At 40.3% G+C, this 22,327-nt stretch overlaps 1 protein-coding gene across 2 annotated transcripts in view; it reads right to left on the bottom strand.

Annotated features, from left to right (window-relative positions):
• Nucleotides 1–214: 214 nt before the first annotated feature.
• Nucleotides 215–22,327, bottom strand: part of PPA2 (inorganic pyrophosphatase 2) — a 35,800-nt gene continuing 13,687 nt past the window's right edge. The window contains exons 5-12 of one of the 2 annotated variants that reach the window (XM_068681879.1): nucleotides 21,909–22,028; nucleotides 19,479–19,565; nucleotides 18,092–18,218; nucleotides 10,418–10,545; nucleotides 8,516–8,601; nucleotides 7,027–7,096; nucleotides 2,091–2,130; nucleotides 215–842 (exon numbers count right to left, since the gene is read on the bottom strand). In XM_068681879.1, coding sequence (XP_068537980.1) covers nucleotides 796–842; nucleotides 2,091–2,130; nucleotides 7,027–7,096; nucleotides 8,516–8,601; nucleotides 10,418–10,545; nucleotides 18,092–18,218; nucleotides 19,479–19,565; nucleotides 21,909–22,028 — 705 coding nt within the window. In that variant the 3' untranslated portion in view covers nucleotides 215–795. Of the gene's footprint in view, nucleotides 843–872; nucleotides 1,048–2,090; nucleotides 2,131–7,026; nucleotides 7,097–8,515; nucleotides 8,602–10,417; nucleotides 10,546–18,091; nucleotides 18,219–19,478; nucleotides 19,566–21,908; nucleotides 22,029–22,327 lie in introns of those variants that run through there. The other variant, XM_068681878.1, reaches the window with a different exon arrangement.

Here is a 22,327-nt window from a genome sequence, read left to right on the forward strand (position 1 = left end):
GTTCAAGTCAGACAATGCTCACCTTTGGTCTCAGTAACAAGCTGGATAAAGCTGTCTGTCTATATTATCATTTCCTTTCTTTCTACATAACAGTTGGCTTTTTGTTTTTGTGGTTGTTGTTGTATTTTTTAAAGAACACCGTGGATACAGACTGGTCAGATTTAATCCTGCAGTAAAAAACATGGCAGATATTTTTAACATGAAAACACAAAGCTCAGTTCTATACAATTTATTAATCTTGTCCCACTGAATGAAGAATTATCAAAAGCCTTCAGGCATACACAATTCTAAAAATGGCAGTTTTCCATAAGGAAAGTCCTTCCTGTGTGATGAAACACACAACTTATCAAAACAGGATGCAGTACACAGAGCACATGTGCATCCTTACTTCAATTGTTACAGCATTAGCCCTGCCTAGTTGAATTACTCTTTGGAGTGCAGTTGTATTTGTTTTGGTGTTTTTTTCCCAAAGCAAATACGCTTTGTCCATAACTGTGTGAAGCAAGCAGAGACAACTGGTCACAGAAACGAATACAACTCAGGAAATCGTGCACGGTTGCATGTTAAAGAACACGGTAAACCGCTAAGCCTATTACATAAAGATTATTGTCTACTTGAAAAGGATTACAGTCAGGGTGGCCAGACAAGCCCTGAGATACCATTTAACAGTCTTTTATGCACCTGATGACTGGATTATTCCAAAACCTGGAGAGCAAGGTTGAAGACACCTTATCTCCCATCTCCTTCGATACTACGCTCCGTGAGTGGCTCAGAGCAATCCTGGAGGTCTGAGATTCAGAAACAAACAAGCAAGCAAACCCTCCTCTTCCCCTTGCTCCACCCTACACAAAGACAGACATAGAAAGGAAACATTAATTTATAATGCCAATGTTTATTTACATGAGAAAAGGTTTACACAATTCAAAAAGTTATCTCAGCCCACAATTAGTGCATTTGCCTGTCTTCAAAAACAGGATGACTTAAGATTTGGAGACGTGGCTTCAGAACGCTTCAATGATCACTTGGGGAAAAAGTACCAGGAATCAACTAAAACAAAAAATACACATTGAGATGACGTTAATTCTGTACAACCAGCCAGTCACAAACTCTTCAACAAGCAACATGCTGCCCTTTCAACCATCTCCCCTCCTAACAATACTTCTGAGTGAGCTCTCTCCCCAGCCTATGGGAAGCACGTCCTCACAGTAACTTTAAGAGTCTGCTGAAACAACTTTGCAACAAGTTTCAATGCTGACTGAACCATCCCTGGAAAAAAATCAAAGACTTGTTCAGTTGTTTGTCAAAGGTCTGAGATGCAATACTTCAGTAAATAAATGCTATTTATTGACAAGCCATATAAGGGCAAATGGAATGCAACTTGCTTTCCCATGACATGGACTACACAGATGTTACTTTGCAAACAATTTGGAACTCGACTCACGACTAAGTTTCTCTTAGTGTTTCCAAAACTCCTTCCATCTCAAAAATTGCATATGTCTTCTCTATAGTTCCTGCCAGTGGAGAAATCTCTTTTCTTCCTTTTTTTTTTTTTTAAAAAAAAGTAGTTAACAAAAATGAAATTCTAGGATGCATTCTTATTTCTTGAGTGAAAACACATGTTCTATTAAAATGAAAACTGGTCATAAAAGTAAAAAGAATCTTGTCTTTAAAAATCACACTTGAGAGCTGTGGTTATGTCACTTGTAGGAAAAGGGGCTGATTACCTGATTAGCTGGCTAGTGTGAAGAGCGACAAAAGTAAGACAAAGCAACCTTTCTCCTTTAGAGAGAATAAATGTCACGCATCTACCTTCCATGATCAAAGTGATGAAAGAAATATTTAGTCTTCTCATCTCTTTATGTGAACTACACTTTCACTTATCCTTAAAATCAACCTCCTCCCACAAGGTTGTCTGTGGGAGGAATTTCTGTCCATGTAATATTTAACAGAGGACAGGCATCACAGTGACAAACCACTATCACCCTGCTTATGTGCATAAAAACACCCTTTTCAACAGTACGGTTTCTGTGTTAATTTCTATAGCAAATGATTAGAGGAATCAAATGGCATTTGGGGAAAAAAGAATATACCTTCTGGGGAAACAGGATCTCCATTCACAGGCACTGGTGCCTACAAAACAAACGAAAAACATCATCAGTGTTTTGTTTCACTGGTAGCACCCAAACCCAGAGCTATTTTACTGCTGAAGCTAAGAGGTACCAATAAAAACAGATCTTTCTGTTGCCCTCACAGGAGAACTTTCTACTTTACAAACTTTTTTTTTAATAGGTAATGTACAAATTTATTTGTTGCTCATAACTGACAGAATAATAATGAGTGGCAGATTAACACCTTATGTAACATAAAGGGGATATTCCTACCGCATTGTCTTTGAGGATAATAGGATTTTCCGTTTATATACTGAAGAGTAAAGAAAATGCCTTTCCAATTATGTTACTCTATGTTTCATTATAAGGTACACACATAAGAGAATACACACACAATTCACATTACATGCACGCAAGCATTTTAAATCAATAGTTATACTCTTTTACAACTACATTTTAGCAGAGGAAGAGTCAGTTCCTGTTGTGGAGAGCAACAAACTGTTTTAAAATGTAAGTCTGTCACTCTCGCTCCAGGTCCATTTTAAAGCAGGACACACCACTACTCAGTAACAGTACTACACAGCACAGCCTGTCATACTACCTACAGGACAAGATTAAAGGCAGCTTTAACACCAGCTGGAGGCATGTTCCACACAACAAGGCTGTAGCTGCTCTTACAGTAACCATCCTCCACTGCCCACCCCTCAGCTCCTCACAAACAGGCAAATTCTCCAGCTGACTAACTGGTGGATAAGAAAGAGCATCTGGGCACCAGGAACACCACAACACTCACCCACACAAATGAAATGAAAAACCAGGAGGACGTTGGCTTTTTCCATGACAGAAACCCACCCAAATTCGGCTCACCCAAACACACAACCCCTGGAACTAGTCACTTGGGTGAGCCACGCAACACGGAGTGCCACAGCAGTGTGTGCAAAGCTTTAGGAGAACAAAGCTGCAAAGCCAACACACCTTCTCCGCTAAAGAGCAGAAATTCCTGCCCTGACTAAGAGCACGAGATGGTGTTGGGGAGCACTTTGCAGGATTTTGGAGGACCCACGAGCTGGGCACAGTTTCACACTCACACCGCGCTGAGGTGAAGTCTCGCAGGCCTGGCTGCCTCCAGGCGCAGGGCCCACTCTGCCGAGCAGCAAGTCAAACCCTCTGAGGAGAAAAGGGATCCTACAGCCTTCTTTTTCTGCAACTGTGTGCACAGACGGGTTACAGGGCCTGGTCTGACAGGATGTGTCCGTATGAAAAATTAACCCACAACTTCCAGGCCGTACCAGCAGACCACCCCACCTCTTCCCAGCAAAAACCAAAGCTTTATCTCAGGAGAACCGGCAGAAGCTTGCCACTTCTGGGAGAACTGCTCAGAAAGCTTAAGATAAGGACTCAGCACCTTCCCACCAAGAACAGCTCAAAGATTCACCCGACTGAACCAGGAGCCTCTTCATGACAGAACGCTTCCATCTGGGACACTGCTGGAGGATCCCACCCCCCCATTCATCTGTTTCACAACTTGGCACTGAACAGAAAATTCTGCTTCTACTAAATCCCAAATGGAAAAGCCCTCAAAGGACAAAAAAAAAAAAACAAAACATAGGGAGAAAGGCAGTTAACAGACTTCCCTGCTTAGATCTGAATTATTCTAAACACACTAGTAAACACACATGTTCAAATTCTGCTGGAGAGTTTTTAAATTACCAGGAAAAGCCAAATATTTTCCCTTGCAAGACATTTTTCTGCATTTTATCAAGAGAGACCTCATCGAGCAAAGCTTTCCTAGTTCATTTTCTTTCCAGTATTATAAGGGAAGAATTATGTGATAAGTCTGAGAAACAGCGCGCTACTAACTATATATAGATTGTCTTGGAGATCTTCCAATTTAAAGAGTCCTCAGCGGCTTCTTCACAGAGCAAGGCAGCAAGCGGTTCTCGGGATTAATGTTAAACAAAGGTTTGGCTGTCCTGGTCAGTTTTACAGATGGCAACACTTAAAAGCCTGAAATAAACAGTACATCTTAGCACTAACACATGCAGCTACAAAGCTCTGTTCCTCCTGGGTTTAGTTTTCAACACGTACTAACAGCGAAGCTGAGAAAGATGAAACAATTTTCAGATGCAAGGGAACACCAGAAATTTTCATCACCTAAAGTGTTACTACTCGATGGGTTTGTAGTTACAGGGGGCTGGTATAGTTCTGGCTGGCTCAAACGTTCTGAATGTGTTCCCACATGCACGGATCATCTTCTGATCTCTCTGGGATTGACTAGACACAGCAACTTCAGCAGCCAGAGAATTATTCCTAGTTTGCCACCAATGCAGATGACAGCACACATGCCCCCTGTCTGTAAACTGAGTCGGTGGAGTGGAAATTCCCCAAAGCCAAACCATTCTAGTCCCACACCTGTAAAAATAATGAAAGGTCAAATAACAGCAAAATAAACCCTATTGGTTTGAACAGGGCTACCTTGGAAACTGCCCGATCAAAAATATCTGATATTCTGAATAGAGCACTAATCCTTCCCATGGTAAGCACTTGGTACGGATTTGTTTTTTCTATTTGGTTCTGAGTTAGAGTTCTCTTGCTCACCATACAAAGTGGTTTACAACAATACTTTCTGCTTTTTTTTGTTGTTTTAAAATTCAATATACCTGATTTAGGGCAATTATCACCCACACAAAAAATGTCGTAATGATAGTGTGACCCAGGAAACAGAAGTGTAGGGAACCTGTCCTCGCTGCACAAATAACTCAGAAATTTTGCAGTAGGCAAAATATCTTTCTCACTGTAATTGCATACAAAATCTCTACCTCTGCTTTCATCCAGAAGTTAATAAATGGACTCAAATTAGAAGGAAAATGTATCTGCTTTTAGTTTCAAAACAAAACAAACAACAACAAACAAAAAACCCACAAACAAAAAAAAACCCAGACACAGGCAGCTTTCATTTAAAATTACCACAGCCATTAAAATTCTGCAGCCAACGCTCACGTACTTTCACTTGTGTTTGAAAGACATGAGTGCCTGACAACCAAAGTGGGCAGAGCAGTGTACCAGACAAAAGGGTATCTGCTTAAAATGTGCAAGTCAACTTCCCCGCTTGTATTTAGAGCTTGACTGTCCACCATTCATGTTTCAAGAGCATTTTACTTTTCTTAGTTACCAGAGACTGGAAGCTGCATGTAGTAACACCAGTATTTAAACCAGCATTGCAGCTTTTTTTTTCCCCTGTCTGAGAAGTACCAAGAGACAGTAGCCTAAAAAGAAAAAAAAAAATACTTAGAAGAAACTGAAATGGAATGATGGAAAGGAGTATGTGATGACTTCAAAAACCAGTATCACTTCAAGAAAAACAATGCTGAGGCACAAAAAGGCAGGAAGTGATAACATTTGAGAAAAAGCCAAGTGTTCAAAATAAGTAAGACATTAAAGTTTGATATAGAGTACTTATTTTATAAACTGGTTTTACTATCCCCATCCTCCCAAAAAGGAAAAAGATTTATTTTTAATTAAGAGGCAGAATAATGGATACTGCTAATTTGAACAGATAATTATTTACCTACATGCCTCAAAAGTACAAACAGCACAGAAATCAAACAAAAATATTCCTTTGAAAGTTTGTCACCGTCCAAACTAAAAGTACATTTACGCTTGAAATTTCAGCTGCATTTCAAACATGCATGAAACATTGTGGTAAATTTTGATATAAGAGGCAAGTATTTGCTTACAGCTGTGACAGACATGTCTAAAAACAGGTTTCAATTCCAAAATCAATTTTTCTTTCATTGAAAGCTTACAGTCCCATTATTCAACATGGGTCCAAACACATTTACAAGTACAAGTGCATAAAGGTACTTTTAAAGAAATGCTGAAAGCAAGTGAGTTGAGCAGAAGTTAGGTCTGACACTTCTTTATGACTCAAACTGACTTTCCTGCAGCTGATTTTTTTTTTTGCAGTCTTATTTGTGGCAGAATCCCACTCGAGACAACATTCTTACTAGAAGTTTTTTGTTGGAATGTTACGTGCACAGAAAGATGCCATCTCCTTTAATATCTGAACTTCCCCTACAAGTGTGATTACCAAGGCAAAATACTGACCGTGTACAGCCCTCACCAGTTAGCTACCCAGGCAGATATGCACATGTGCACAATACTTGCCATGCTGACGGGGTAATGAGCATAGACAGAATCACAGTATATGTTAAAAAAGAAAAGAAAAATAAAAGAAAAGTAGTACTTGGGGGTACTTCTCTCCATGTAATTTCTGGTAACTTTGTTTAAATTCCATCATCCAAAACAGCAAATTTTAAAGTGGAAGAAATTATTCCCCACAACATTTGCACATGAAAGCATCAGATCTGCAGGACATTTTTCTCGCCTGAACAGAAAACCTGCATGTTTTAATTTTATGTTAATTTGCAAAATATGACAGGCATTCTTTAAGAAGCATTCAAAAAAAGCACCCCCCCTCTTTTACAGCAATGCATTTAATTATGCAAGTAGACAAACAAAGGATCCCTTTAGTGATTAGGGACTACAGTCAGCTAGTCAATGAGTTCTAACACTGGGTGGTAACTCATGGCAACAGGGGAGACAGAGAAGACAGCAGGCTAGATACAAATAGCAGTCCATCTTGCTATTCAGGATCAGAAGAAACAGTGCTGCAGAGAAGAAAAAAAAACACACCAGAACAGTAATGAACCTGCCAGAAAATACAATTGGACCACTGCAATAGAAGGTTTATATTATAATGCTTACACTTCCCTCACAACCTTTGTGCTTTTCCTTTTACTTTATAGCTTACATTTTTACTTAATTAAAGAGCATTTCAGTTGTGGAGCTCTGAGTCTTCTTTCCTTTTTATCACTTTTGAAAAAGGGTAGAAAAAAAACGTAAGTATTATCCTTACCGACTGCACGATTGATCGGGCATCCTCCTCACTGCAACAAAATGGGCTGCCACTCACCAGAACATTCGTGCTGAAAAATAAAATTAAAAAACATTTTATCCATCAGTGGAAAGCAGCAGCACACAATTAGTACCTATGGAAAAAAAAACACCTTCACATACAGAGCTCAGATATGGATCTCTGTCATGAAACAAGGATGTAAAAGACGCAAAGTAACAAGTAATGCTGGAAGGGAATAAGTGTTTGGAGTGCTGTTCTTTGTTTCTTTGGGTTTGGGGTGGATTTTAGGCTATAAATTCTATGCTAATGTAAGCAGTACTCACAGTTACTTCTGGCAGCTCACTTGGGCACAGTTCAGAGGACCACAGTTAATAAACTAAATCCCCTCAAAAAGTCAACAGCGAAATTAACATTTGTAGGAGTTGCACACCACCTAGATGGCTAGCAGGGATGGCATGAATATCCCCTTGTCTCTTGTGCTTTAAAGGATGGCTAGATTCTACAGCAAGCCTGTAACTTGTGTTACAGTAACCCGCCTGCAGCATTTAGCAAGAAAAATAAACAAACAAGCTAAAAAAAAAAAAACAAACCCACAGAGGGAACTCCAGGACTAAATACTTCACAGGTAAGTTTCCCTACAGACTATGGCTATGTATCCTTTCACACCAAAAGTGAGTTTGGTCATGAGCTTTTAGGGTTCTACACAATAAATGGCACGAAGTTCAGTTTCTCAAAGGAAGTTTTTAATTATTTTTAAATTGCATCAACATAAAGCTCCAAGTACCCCTGAAACAATCAGGACCCAAGTTTGAGTACTATCCTGCAGTGTTCTTGCAGAGCTACAGCAGAAGTACCAACCTCTGCAACTGTTCAGGTGTTCAAACACTTGCAAGTCACATTTTTCCAGCACAGCAGAAGAGGAAAGTGACAATCTGAACAAAGCCTTCCCCACAGCCTTCACCTTCTGGTTTAGCCGATGGCAATCCACATCCCTTGGAAAGCACCACGCAGACACCTGCCCACTCTTCAGGGCCTCTGGTGCCAGAAATGCTGATGCAAGCCCCTTCATGAAGCCCACTTTCATGTAGATGAGGCCAAAAGCTCGTAATGAGCACCGATGTGGCATTCCCGAAAACAATTAAATCACAGTGACAAGGTTTGCACTGGATTCTGAGATACCCCCCAAATAGTACCAAACATTCTGGGGCCATTACTAGGAAGTTTAAGTCTGGGGCCATTACTAGGAAGTTTAAGTAATCGGTGTCACTTTTATATAACCAATATATTTTCTGAACTGCTTACCAGTATATCATCATCACAGAAGGTATAATTACTCAGTGACACTCAATTATTAATTAATTATCAATTAAACACATGAGTATTCCTGTTACCTCAAAGTAAAACCAAAGCAGCTTATGCACAGCTGCCACGTGTTGAATACCAACAGTCTAGCACAATACAAAGAGGAAAGATGTGCCTGGATACTCACCATTTAATGGTGCCTCCATCAGCTTTTTTATGAAGCAAAGCTTTCCAGTATTCATGAGTGGATTTAATAATTTCAACAGCAAAATCCTAGTTTACATCAAGGAAAAAAAATATGATTTAAAAGGTTATTAAACAGAAAAAAAAGACAGACCTAGTTTATTAACACATGCTGTTTCATGTGTTACTTTAAGGTGCCTCCTTTGAGGCCTCATTAAATTTCTGGAAAATCTAACACCATTTTTTTTTTTTTTTATGAAAAGAAACGAACTTCACTATCTGTCAAATACACTGGCAACACATTCAGGACTTTTCCTCAGTGTGCAGCCAGAAAACAGGAAGCCTGCATGAAAAAATGAAGCCAGCACTCGACGCTAAACAGACACCTACAGCTGTAGAAAACTGTACCACGTCTGAAATGGGACAAAGTGTGTGAGCTGTGCTCTTCTGTTACATGTGCACATCAGGGTCAGAGTTAAGGTTTCCCCTCTAGTGGCAAAATCTGCATTTACTTCATTAGTTGCCCAATCATATACTTAAGCATTCGCAACAACATAACATGTCAGCTGCTTAATAGCTTTTGCTTCCTTAAAAACAAAAGTAATGGGGGGACAACAACAAAAAAGCTTGAAAAAATAAAAATAAAAAAGAGCCCTCAGTGTCCAGATGATGATATCTAGACTGGCTTGCAAAAAGCTGCCAGCAGAACACTCACATTTCCTAACAAGGAGTGACTTGGCAAAGCGCCCCTGGAACATTGTGAACTTCACCAGAGCTGCTGGAGCACAGCCACAGCCGCCTCACCACATCCTGGGTCTCCAGAAACACTTGGGAATTATTCAAGTGCTCCCAACCAGCTATGTCGGGGCATTTAGTGCCTCGAGCCTGAATGGGATATACCCTGTTAAAGCTGTCACTACAGCAGAATTACAGAGCAGGAAAATTTGAAAGAGTAGTTCCTGGGAGAACAAGGGAGAGATCAGGTTAGCCATCCTTAGAGCTTTGTGTTTGATTGATTTAAAAGACAGCTTTAGTGCAGAGGGGAGTCGGGGCATCTCTTTAACCAGACAAAACATGCAAAGTTGTCTGTGCTGGTTAGAAGGCATTTTACAACTTTGATAGCACGCTGCAAGCTGAACTAGCTGACACATGAACATCACTCATTAGGAACCTGTGATTCTTCGCCAAAAAAAAAAAAAAAGCCTACAGTGTACAATACATGATTTGCAAAGCATTTTGACACAGATCACACACAATTTCCTCTGGAAAAATCCTGACATTTTCCTCAGCAAGGTCTATCCCCAGGCCCACTTTCAAACACTGGCCATTTTTCCTGTAGGATGTTTAAAAAGCCATTCGTTTTTTCTAAAAAAAAAAAAAAAAAAAAAGGTTAAAATATGTTTTAGCATTCAAGCCAAAAGCAGCTCAAGTGGTCTTAAACAGAATTACCAGGAAAAACTATACCTTGAACAAATACCAAGTATGAAAAGATCTGCAGTCTATTGTCTATCTTGAACTGCATAGCCTTGAAAAATGTCCAGAAAATTTATCAATCAAGACTCAAAAAAAGTATCTGAAAAGACTATCTGTTCATTCCTCTGACAGGAAGAATGAAAATGCTGTGACAAGCACTACAAACCTACAGATGCACATGGAAGTCTTGTCAGGACTGGGGCTGCATGTTTGTTTGTTTTTTACTGACTTTAATACCATATGTATTTTCCCTGATAAAGTGAAAGATAGCACACATCATTTATTCCTATCCGAACACGTTGTATTAAAAGATGCTTCATTTAAAAATTCTTTTTGTTCAAGGTTCTCCTCCTTTCCAGATCCAAGAACCCTACAATGTATCAAAGAGGCCATAGGACAGAAAGACGGGTCTTTAATTTTGAATTATCTTCACCTTGCCTTTAAATTCTCCATTGAATGCAAACCCATTTTCTGGTTTACCATCAGGAACTTTATATAACCGGAACCACTCGATCGTAGCCTCAAGGTAACCCGGCTTGTGCTTCCTGACATCATCAATATCTGCAGGTTTGAAAAAACAAAACAACAACAAAAAGGTCATTTTTACTCTCAGTTTCTGTGACATTAATTTTTCAAAGTCTCATAAAGGGTTTGCAAGCAATTTAGTTTCACTGAGTACTTTCAAAGTCATTGGGGAACTCCACTTTATTACATTAGCTGCCCATAGCTGATATTTTATGATTTTACCACCACACTAACCAGGTAAACCAGTTGCCTCCTGCTCTTCATTAATTAAAACCCAAAGGGACAATGAATAAAAGGGCCATAGTTATGGCAGGAAAAGGAAGAAAGTTCCATATTTATAGACTTTCATCTCAATAGCTACCTCTTGCAATACTTAAGATTATTTCATAAGATTTTTTTTTCCCCAGCTGCTGTAGGGTCTACAGGCATTTTTTGATAATGGAAGAACAGCAGAGAAAAACAATTTCACCACACGTATTTTAAACCAGTATATCAAAACTAAATACAGGCTCGACTTCTCAAAGTTGTATTAAAGGCATACCTCTGCTCTTTAATTCCAAATTCAGCCCATTAGATACACAGAAGTTAAGTGCCAAGGGCATTAAGCACTAAGTTTGCTGATAACCCCGTGATATCTGCATCCGTACACAGTGATAAGCGAGCTCTGCCTTTGCCTCCACAGTCCTCCTGTGCAAAGATGGAAGAGGAGACCAAGAGGAACTCAGGCCATGTTGGGGGCACCCCTGGGGGTGCAAGGAGATTAAAAGCTCAGGGTAACACTGCTCAAGGGCTGTATTTTTTTGAGGCAAAGGTGCACTCTGTGATCTCAAACATTTCCTTCTGCTGCACATATCCCATGTTACTTGGTCGTCCTGTGAGGAGGCTACCACCACTCCTGGCACCTGCAGTAAGGTGGTCCTCGACTGTCTGAGTATCAGCCCCCTGGCAAATGAATCCTCTGGCATTGGGCTTTTCCATGTAACCATGAGTGCAATCTTACTTGATTCTGCTACAATAAAGCATTTTGCCCTATCTAGAAGCCAAGTACTTTCTGCAGCTGGTGTAACCCTTCTCTCTGCATTTATTTCCCTCTAACAGACATTTCTGACAGAAATGGGAGCTTTTTATTGCTGTGCTTTGTATGTGGTCCTCTGTTTATTTTATAACCTCACTCTGCCCTGGCCACCTTCTATAGTGCTCTTCTCCTTCTCTAGTGTTCTGCAAGTTACTTGCTCATTTCTCCCTTCCTGTTTTCCTAGCATCTCACCATCTCTTGACACATTGCTCGCCTGTGTCATGCTATTCTCCAGTAGACAAGCCTTGCTCACTGACGGCTCCTGGTTGCCAGCGTGACTGCTGACGGACGGTCTTCTGTCTACCCAGCTCCCTTCATTGCTAGAGGTTTTCCAAAGGTGCTCAGTCCGTGGGATTAACACCCACCTGTGCCCTTTCCATCTTCAAGTGCCTGAATGCCTCCTTAAAATCTAGTCTGAGCCCAAACAAAGACATTCAAGTATTTCCAGAGACCAGCACAAGACTTTTTACCTTCCCTTGCTACACACTGCTCAACTCTATAGAGGCTGCTGAGGGAGATGACTTGTAGACTTGACTGTGAGTCCAAACGTCCATGAGAAGATAGGCTGAGCACACTCACACATCTTGTAGATGCCACTCCCAAATTCCACCGGATCATACATTACCCACAGAATAAAGCATAAAACCTTAAAGAACCCTACGTAAATTTTTGCTTCTGCACACACTTAATAGAGCTACGTGTTTATGGACTCGGAGTAAAACACAGTTTGAACTTGGCTGCTGGCCATCTGCCTGTAGAAGATTAGGGAGTTTCACTGGCAGAATCCCAGAAAAAAAAAAAAAAAAAGCAAGGGCAAATAAGGCTGTGCTGGAGGCAGGTCTTTTAGCTGGAATGCAGATTTAAGAGTACAAGAAGCCTTTCACAGAGGTCAGTAGAGGAGACCAACAAAGAAGGAATGACTTCGAAAAGGGTGGTCTTGGTCGGAGCCAGGCTGCTTCTTTTGGACCCTAATAAAACTACAGCTCCAATTCCCATCAGTTGTAGGGCTCCAGTGCATCATCCAGTTCTCTCCAAGCAAGGAAACTGCCCTCCTCCGATCGAGCCCTCGTGATCTCCTTCTCTTGTGAGGTTTGAACTCACAATTTCAAGTACTTGCTGAAGAGACAGTATCTCCTCAAGTCTGTAAAGCAAAGCAGGCTGCCGCAGCAATTTCCTTGACTCCCAGTGGTGGATGAACTCCAGGTTTCTGTCTCCGGTCACTGCTTAAATTCAAGCATACTTTCTCAGACTGCTGCTCTTTTTTTCTGGTTCCTGTTCCAATAAACCTCGCACCTAACTCTGCTTCTCCATTCCTTTGACTTGGCTATTTGCCTCTCATTCCCATAAAAATTGTTCATCAAAAGTGCTTGACTGTCTTCTAAGTGACATTTGAGCCCCTCCCCATCTGGCATTCCTTATTTACAGGCTTTGTTTATCATTGTTAAAAGGACCCAACTAACAGAATAGGCTTCAGGACAGGCTTTCATTACCTCCTTCGGACAGGGACAATCACCTCCAGGGTCAGAATGATCTCTGAATTTCACGTTCTCACTACTGAAAATATAGGTCTGATTCAGTTTACCTAAGTCAGGCATAGTGCCGTAGCATTATATGGCCCCTGAACTACTGACTGCTGTATATTCTGAGGACTTAAGAAGAGGGACAGCAGTTGCTTATGTTTCCCTGGTTCCTTGCAAGCTGTTCTCCTTCACCCGCCATGCTTCACTTCGCTTTTCCTTATTATGATGGCCAGCTACAGGACACCAAATGAAGCTTAAGCTGCTGACAAAAGAAAAAAAAAAAAAGGAAACTGCATTATAATGGGAGCTGGTGGGCAAGCAGCAGGAAAAAGCACAACCAAAAAAAAAAAATCAATCCTGTTGCTGTGGAGTCAGCACACAGCACAAAATACACGGGAAAACAGCAGCCCTGCCATCACTCAACAGCTACCTCTTCAGTTTATTAAGAGGCACCATATAAAAGCTTAGAAGACAGCTTGAAAGACACTTTCTTTGAAAGCCAAAAAGCATCTTAGGGGCATCAAGTGGAAGAAGAGAAAAGTATCTGAAGATAACAGAACAAGCAAAGGTAGAAGAAAATATAATGATAAGCAGTATAGTAATATACCGCACTCCTACCTATAGAAGCCAGTTGTACATTATGAGGAGGAAGAAACAAGTCGGAGTTAGATGTCCTCTCCACAGCAGACAGTGACCCTGACTGCTCGCCTTTCCTCAGAGCTTGTGCTCCCACTGATGCAAAGGAGGCTAAGTGTGCACGGAAGCAGCAAGCAAGTAGCTAGTGTAGTACAGTTTCATCTCTGCAGGCAAGCCCTCAGAGTGGCAGAGACCAGCAAGGTCAGGCTCCTGCAGGTCCATTTTCAACGTGTATCCGCTAGCTCTGCGTGGCAATTCCTTTCTATTGCCTACATGTGACCACAGATTCCATTTTTTCAGGCACCAAAGTTAAGCAACAAGGGTTAAAAAGAATTGGCTAATCACTTGAAGGGTTGCAGTTGAGGCTCAATAAGGAAAATCTCAAGAGGCTGGCACGAACAACTGCTGCTAGCTCTCTGTCAAGGGAGCGAGCCAATGCAAACGCGGCTCCCAATTCTATCAGGCTTTACAAAAGGGAGCGACAAAAGCATTTGTACAAAACTACCATTTTTAGTACAACAGATGCTGCTTCTTGCAAGCAAAGCTAAAACAACATGCTTGCAGCAAGCTTTCTAAACAAGGTCTGTGGGAAGGGAGGACATATGTTTTTAATAACATCTTATAAACATTTACAGGAAGCAGCAGCTACATTCCATATAAAGGCATTTGGTGTATTTTGTGCAGCGTGGTGTGAGGGAGTAGGAGGGGAGCCCCAGCACAGATAATTAATTCCTTTATATTTAATGCTTACACAAATCCACAACAAAGGTTTTCAGGGCCTCTGCTGCTGCTCTGCATATAAATACACTAATATGCAAGGCTATATAACAATATACGGGACAAAGCGTGCAAGAGACTTCTTCCCCCATTGAGGGTTTGATCACGTAAACTCAAAAAGCCAATCTGGAGTTGGACACTGGCAAAGAAGCACAGTAACAGAGCACAGTTAACTATAGCAGAGCTGGCAGAAATCGCCAACTGCTACTGAACATATTCAGGGTTCTTCCCAGTGAGCAGTGGTGTAAAATGGTTGCTAAAATCCCAGGCAGGTAAATCACCTCGGAAATGCCATCCAGCATTCGGGATTTGTCTGATTCACCTCAGGCAGGTAAAACGACCTTTTGAGAGTCAGACCTTCCAGTCTTCAGTCTTTCTGCTTCAACTGTGGGTCACCTGCAAAACCTCTTGTCCAACACGAAGATGCTGCACTCGTTTAGACCAAATTACAGCACCAAAATATTGCTCGCCCTTCCTGAGCCCAATCTTGCAAAGCGCATCAGATATGTATGTGAATTTCAATGCCTTAAATTCAATCCAAATTATGAGATAAGCAGACAGGCAGCCTTTCCAGTCCAAGAATCTGTTTTTTCTCTTGGCCAGTATGCTACATTAAAAAAAAAAAAAAGCCAGGCCTATTACGCTGCCAAGATTTAGTGTTTCAGTGTGCTGAGAGCTTTTAGGCCCTCTCCCAGACCCTGGTCTGAAGTTACTTTGCCGGCCATCTGGCTAGCAACTGCCCGAGCATAAAGACAGCGCAGTGGTTTTCAGGCAGATACAAAGGCAGATCTTATTGAAACAGATAAATCTGAACATGTCCAGGTATCGGTCTAAAAGGAGGTTTCTCATCCAGACACCTGCACCTCATGTACAGCTTGTATCTGGAGACTGTCCCTGCACCCAGCCACATTAAGTGCTCTAACAAAAAGCAGGTTACCTTCCAAAAGTCAGCCCAAAGACACCAAGTCTCTGCTATTCCCACCGACGACACCGTTCCCACTCGAGGAGGTGCTGAGCACTGCTTATCATTCCTCCAGGTTGTCACTATAAATCAGAGTTTTTCATTGCTCTGCGTGAAAGAGGGAGTTCTAGGCAGGGTTTCCAATTTAAAACAGTATTTATCAATAAATGCCTGCAGGACACAGTGCAGCGGAGTGCGATGAATAAACAATGAGGGCTGCTCAGAAGTTGGGACTGCTCAGTTTTAAGTTCTGTGAAGTCTCAGAAAAATCAATTGCACTTACGAGAACGATCACAATCCCAGAAGGAGAATATACAGAGTACCTGGGGTGTGCTTAAAGCAGCAAGAGGAGTTAACACACTGCGCGGGCTCAGGATGGGGTTTGCAAGTAATCACCACTCTGGTGCCTCGGAATTATCTTTTCCAAATGTTCACTGGGGGCTGTGCACATACTGAGCTGAAAGCAAATGTGAGGATTCTCAGTCTGATTCAAAATGTTTAGCAAATGATATAAAAACGAGTGGACAGACAGTAGGCAACACTTAGCCTCATCTTTCCCTAGGAGGCCACTACCGTAACATAGCAGCACATCAATTATTGACGGAGATAGCGGTTTCATCCATCGCTGCTGTCTGTCCCTTCTTGCTGAAATAATTAACATCTTTGGGAAGGGGGGAAAAACAAGTATAAAGGGACATATTGTACTGCCTACTTCAACAGATTTGTTTGTTTTCAGAGCGAAGAAGGACTGCTGTTAAACACTAAGCTAGTCATGTTTTGGGAGAGCAGATGAGGGGGGCTTCTCTCTCTTTTTTTTTTTTTTTTTAACAACTCCAACCCTTCAGGGAAATCGTTTTAAACTCGTTTTTAAATCGTTTTTATTTCTCCCATGTTCTGAAGCTCAGGAGGGCAGCTCTTTTCTTCAGGTTTTGCATCTATTCTCTGATAAGAAAGGATGCACACAACAACCACAAGCAAGGGTTTGCATTAAAAAAAAAATAAAAATTAACAAGACTCTTACTCCCTTCCCAAACAAACCAAAGCTGTATCATAGCTAACACAAATCAGTTGTTACCTTAAGAAAAAAAAAAAACATACACAAACCAGGGCTTTCAAATGAAGTTACTTAACCCAGTGATAGAAACTGTCTCAGTTTTACCTCTACTTACTGGACTCCTTTTCCTTTTAAATTCTCTAATCCAGTTTTCTGATAAAACTCTCACAAATTATTAAGGAAAAATAGGTTAAGAGTAAGCAGAACACCACGCAGAAATAGGATGCTAACTGCTTATCTTTAAACCACTAATGCTTATACCACATTATAGAGATTTAAATTGAAACTAACATTAACAGCAAACTATTACTATTTCCTTAAGCTGAACTTATTAATTTCTGCCAAATTAAAGAATCATAATCGTTATATTTTAATCAGCATCAACCCAAGAGTTTCCCTTTCCTCACTGCCTCTTCTCCCCTTCATTCCCCACAACTCAAGTACTCCCCACGTCAAAGCCACCTGCAAGAAAACTGCATGAAGGGCCAGCCCAGTGATAAGCTTTATGTTCAGAAACCAGGAAAAAGTTCCACTGGCTGAGAAACATAATCCCTCAAAAAACTACAGGATACCCCTCCTCCTAGGGAGAGGCCATTCTGTGCCTTGGAGACACCTGCCAACAAAGAACAGGCTCTGACCATACACACCTAATGCTATATATGAGATTTTTGGTCTCATAACTATCATTAACTCTCAGACAAAGCTCACTTCATTATTGTGATTCCCAGTATGACTATATTTGAGAAAGTGAACCTCTGTTTATTCAGAGAAGAGTTGCATTTTACCTGTGCTGTAAAAACCTAACTCCCTCCAGGTTTACCACAATTGTATCTTTATCTTAAAAATAAATAAATAAATAATAATTAAAAATATATATATATATATACACACACATACACACACACCTCCCACTCTATTCACACTACTGCACATAAGCATTTTACTTCTTGAATTCCATTTGGATATCAGAAGCAAGGTCACAGGGAGGACTGCACAGGATATTTCACCCTGCAAAGCTGGTCATCATCAGGGCCGATACTAGGGTGATCTGCTTCAGCAGCTTACGCTGCAAATTTCCAAGCTAAAAGGTGAAACCTAATTGCTCGTATTAGGCAACAATCCCTGGAAGTAACCCAGTTACAAATGACAAAATGTTGAAAATGTACAGCCCTTCTCAGAATGCAATACAACGCCCACAAAAAAAAGGAAAAAAACACTTTCAGCAAAGAAAACAGTGTAGTACGTCATCTGAGTGAGTAAATATGTACTACTACAAAGGAAGTAAGGCTAATTTTAAGAGGTCACTTTCTAAGGGAATTGTGTTTATGAAGTCAAAAGACTTTCTGCCTGACACGCCCTCTTGAAAATCCCAGTGAACCATTAGAATGAAAACACACATGCCCTTTGCGAAGGAAATATCTGAATTTAAACAATGAAAAAAAAATAAAAGTTTTTGCTTCTTGCCTATCTACCTTTTCTTTTCTTCCATGGCCCAAATTCAGGTACAATTGTTGCAGTTGCTGACACAACTTGCTATAAGATAGGTGGAACTTACTTACCATGGATATTCTGGGCTTCCGGGTCATCCACACCGATGGCAATTATCTTCCAATCTGTCTCTCCTTCATCAACCATACCTAAAACACCCAACACCTTCACTTTAACAATCTCACCAGAAGAACGAACCTGCAAAAAGAAGATAATCTCAAAAAGGTTTGGAAAATGCTACATGGAATTTGTCCTTTATGTTGCAGACAAAATGGCTTGCTACCTGTTCAGCCAGCAGCTACCAGAATTACAAGATCAATCTGTAAACATGATACACATCACCTTCATGTTAGCAGCCTTTCTCCTACCTTGTCTATTCTTAAACCTTCTCTTCTCCCATCAGCATTTAGTTAAGGAGACAACACAAGCTACAATATTTTTCCTTCTCTTCTACCCTACGTCCCCACACACTTTCTTGATCTTCGCCCCACTTTGCAAATCAAAAACACCTCTTATTCATTTTCTAGCTCTTTCATGCCTGTTGATTCTCTGCCTTCTCAACTCTTGGTCATCATCTGTCTCTTGGACACACACACAGGCACCCACCCACCCCCAAAACATCAGCACAACTCTTTTTTGCTTTCTCCTGGGGACCTTTTTCACACCAGGTAATATTTCCTTTCAACTCTTTCTGGCTCCCCTCAAATTCAGCTTTGGGTTCCTTCACTGAAGTGAAGCCACCTTTGCTAAGGTCACCAGTTAAATTTCCTTTTCCCTTACATAGTTCAAGAGATCCCTCATCCAAACTCATTAATTTCATTTATCCTATCTTTGGTACCGCAGAGGATTCTTTGCTGCCTCCAGATACGTGCAATTTTCTTTCAGTGAGCTAAACCTTTCCTTTACACCTATTATTGGTGTTTGCTGTGCCTCTTTTTCATCCACCCACTCCTTATCTCTTAACTGCAACAGGTTCCTCTTCTCCTCTAAAGAGGAATCTGTTTCTTTTTGTACCCATGGGAGAACTCAAACCTACCCCCTATGCAGATTTGACCTTACAATCTTACATGCATGACACTGACATATTTCTTCATCTTTCAGAATTCTAGTCTTATCTCTAGTACTTCTAGTAGGGGAAAAAGAAGTCTTTGTTTTGTTTTTTTTCCTTCCTCCAAATCTTAACCCTCTCGTCCTCCATCCAAAACACACTGTCCAGCTATACAACTTCAGAGTGTCCATCTCCAGCTTTCTCTTTTATCCAGCACCCAGACTTTAGAAGATCCTTTTTTTTTTTACTGTTGTTTTTAAATCCACCATTTTCTTATCTATTCTTAGACCCTCTGCTCATATTGTTAGTCATCCCAAGACTGACTACTGCCACCTTTTCTTGTTTCCCACCTGCCATTCTCTTTCAAAAGCTATTACCAGATCATTAAATTAATCTTAATAAAAACCAACCTTTGAACCGATCTCACAAACATCAATAGGATCATTATCCCCACAACATCCTGTAATGTCATCTTTATGGTTTGGATCTTCCCAGGTCTGTCAAAGGAAAGAGAACTATGAGTTACCAACTGGTCTGCAGTTACAATTCACCTAACCACTATATTACTGAGATTAATAAAAACACCAACAAAAATGTCAACTTGCTGAGAATGGATTTGCTCAAAAAAACAAACAAACAAAAAAAAAGAAACAGACTCCAAACAAACCATGGATTGTAACAAATGGATCAACTGCATCAAAAGACACTTTATGATATTGCAGTGATCAAGTCAGAGGAGCCAGAACATGTATTTTTCTAATAACCAACACTTGTGGGATTAAATTAGGATATTCTACAACGACATTTTTACTATACTCTTTAGATACACCCACACTAACTTAAGTTGCTTTCGAAATCATCTAGACTTTGAGCTTACCAAGCTCCTGGGTATGGAATTGTCAGTATCCAACTGACTTTATGAAGTTCTGAATTTAGGTCTGAAACTTTTCTGAGTGTTTTTGCATACAAAGATGCGCACAAGCCCAAGAACTGCCAGCAGCTTGAGACCAAACAAGGTTCCCTGAGATATAAGTTCAAATCCCTACTCTAAGCTCCATATGAGCAAGGAATCACAGCCAGCTTAGTATAACTTCATAAAAAGGCCAGTACATGTTTTGTCTCTTACTTGCTTGGAACGAAAGACATCATTCTACAGTTGAGAAGTTTTTCTGGTAAGAATTTTAAGACCATTGAGGTTTTGTGGAAAAGATGTTAGAAAACCATCTACAAGGAGCTATACTGCTAGCTCCAGCTGTCCACGGTCAAGCCTCCAGCTCATACTCTTGTTCTTGAGAACTTGACTGATGCTACAACTGTGAAAAGCAAATGGTCAGGTATTTAGATAGCAGCATCATTACCAGAAAAAAATGACAGAAGTGGAGTCAAGAGAGAATTTCAGCCTAAAACTTATTTTTCCAATATTCTTCCAAAGCACTCATTATTTAAGGCTTCATTCTATCAGTGCCCTTCTCTAGCCCAGCTGCACCTCTCCACCTGTAGTTTCTGGAAGAATGGAAGGGAAGCTAGCTAGGAATGGTAGTGTTACCTAGACAGCACAGCAATTCCTGCAACAATTACACTCCTAGAGTAATTTTTCTTTTCTGTTCCAGAACATAAAACAGCTGCCACAAATATGTATCAGCCCTAGCATATAGCTACAAGAATTTCTGGCAACTGCTGACCCTGATGAAAAGTCCTCTTGAGATAGTGGAGACCCAGAACTGGATCAGGCCCAGGGTTTGCGATAGTAGCTAGTAAGAATCTGGAGTATTGTTTAGACTTGGACAAGTATAATGATCCAAGTGACCTTTTAAAGTCATTACAGGAAAAAAAAAAAAAAAAAAAGGAAAGACAATTATCTCCAGCTGTATGACTGACAAGGTAGTAAAGGGAACTGAATGTATCTCTTGGGGAATGTGTCATCAGTCCAAAATAACGCCCTTTGTGCAGGAAGATATTTAAGTGTTCAATTTTGGCTTTGTACGAAGGCACAAACAAATTTCAAAATATTAAATGGAACTCTTGGTTCCCAACAATGCCTACTTGGAAACGTGGGACTACTCAGACTGCTGACTGGATAAAGACTTCACTGTCCTCCTCCACCACCTACCTGGTATATCCTCTTCAGGGAGGAAATAAGGATTTTCAGGAGTAAACTTTCAGTGCTCATGCATTTAAGTGTAAAGAAATATTTTTTTTAGTTTCATCTTGATCATAAATACTACTTTCAATCCAATGTGTTATTCAGAGTAATGAAAAAAAAGTTTTAAAACTTTAATTATGTTAAAAATTTCAGACATTAATTGCTTTTTCTCCAAGACTCAAAGTTTTGAAAGTGCCATGATCAGTAAAGTCTCCAAATTCAGAGCAAAGTTAACTAAGGCAGTTGAGGTTTAATCTAAAGAAAAAGTCCTTGTGTTCCTCTTTCTTAAAGATATTAAGAAATAATATCAATTAACATTCGTGCTGCAGTACACGAAGATCCTAACTGAGTTTAAAAATGTCTTGCTTAAACAGGAAGGGGCTACTTGAACAAATATTCTGAATGCCAGACCACAACAGTTTATTTTTCACTATGGTATATGGATGCAGGCTAAAGACTCAAGATTTCTTGATCATTTAACTACTTCCTGAAACTGAGCTTGTATTTATACCCTCACCCAAATTCTGATCAAAATTTACAGACAAAATAAAGCTTTAGATAAAAAAAATCCTAATTTACAAATTATCAAAGAGAACCATCTCTCTTGCAACTGATTTGCATTCTGGCAGTACTCAAGATTTACAAGGCAATTTCCACAGAAGACAGGAAACTTTCACCATTATAACAAAAATGTTACCTGAGGGAGGGCACCGTAATTCCATATATAACCCTTGTGAGGAAAGATATTTGCCACGTATCGGAGCTTGCCTTTCTTTGTATCTTGTTTAATGGGATTCAACGGCTCCTCGGTGGCAATCTAAACAGATCGTGAAAGACAGAGAGAAAGGAAGAAGTGTCAGATGGAAAGCAATTCATTCCGTACCCAACCAGTTAGCTCCATCTGGGAGCACGTGCTTGTTGTTCGAGGAGTATTAAAAGCATGATGGCCTTGCTTTAAGTCTCGAGAGCCATGTTCAAAAAGCTGCTTATTAAGGTTTTAAATAATGCTGTGAAGTATGCAAGAAAAATGAATGCAGAAGGGAAAGTCATAAATTTCTGAGGAGACTGTCCCAGTCAAACACAAATACCAGAAGAAACCTAAGTCAGAGGCTCTTG

Source organism: Anas acuta, chromosome 4, assembly GCF_963932015.1.
Source record: "Anas acuta chromosome 4, bAnaAcu1.1, whole genome shotgun sequence".
Lineage (NCBI taxonomy): Eukaryota > Metazoa > Chordata > Aves > Anseriformes > Anatidae > Anas > Anas acuta.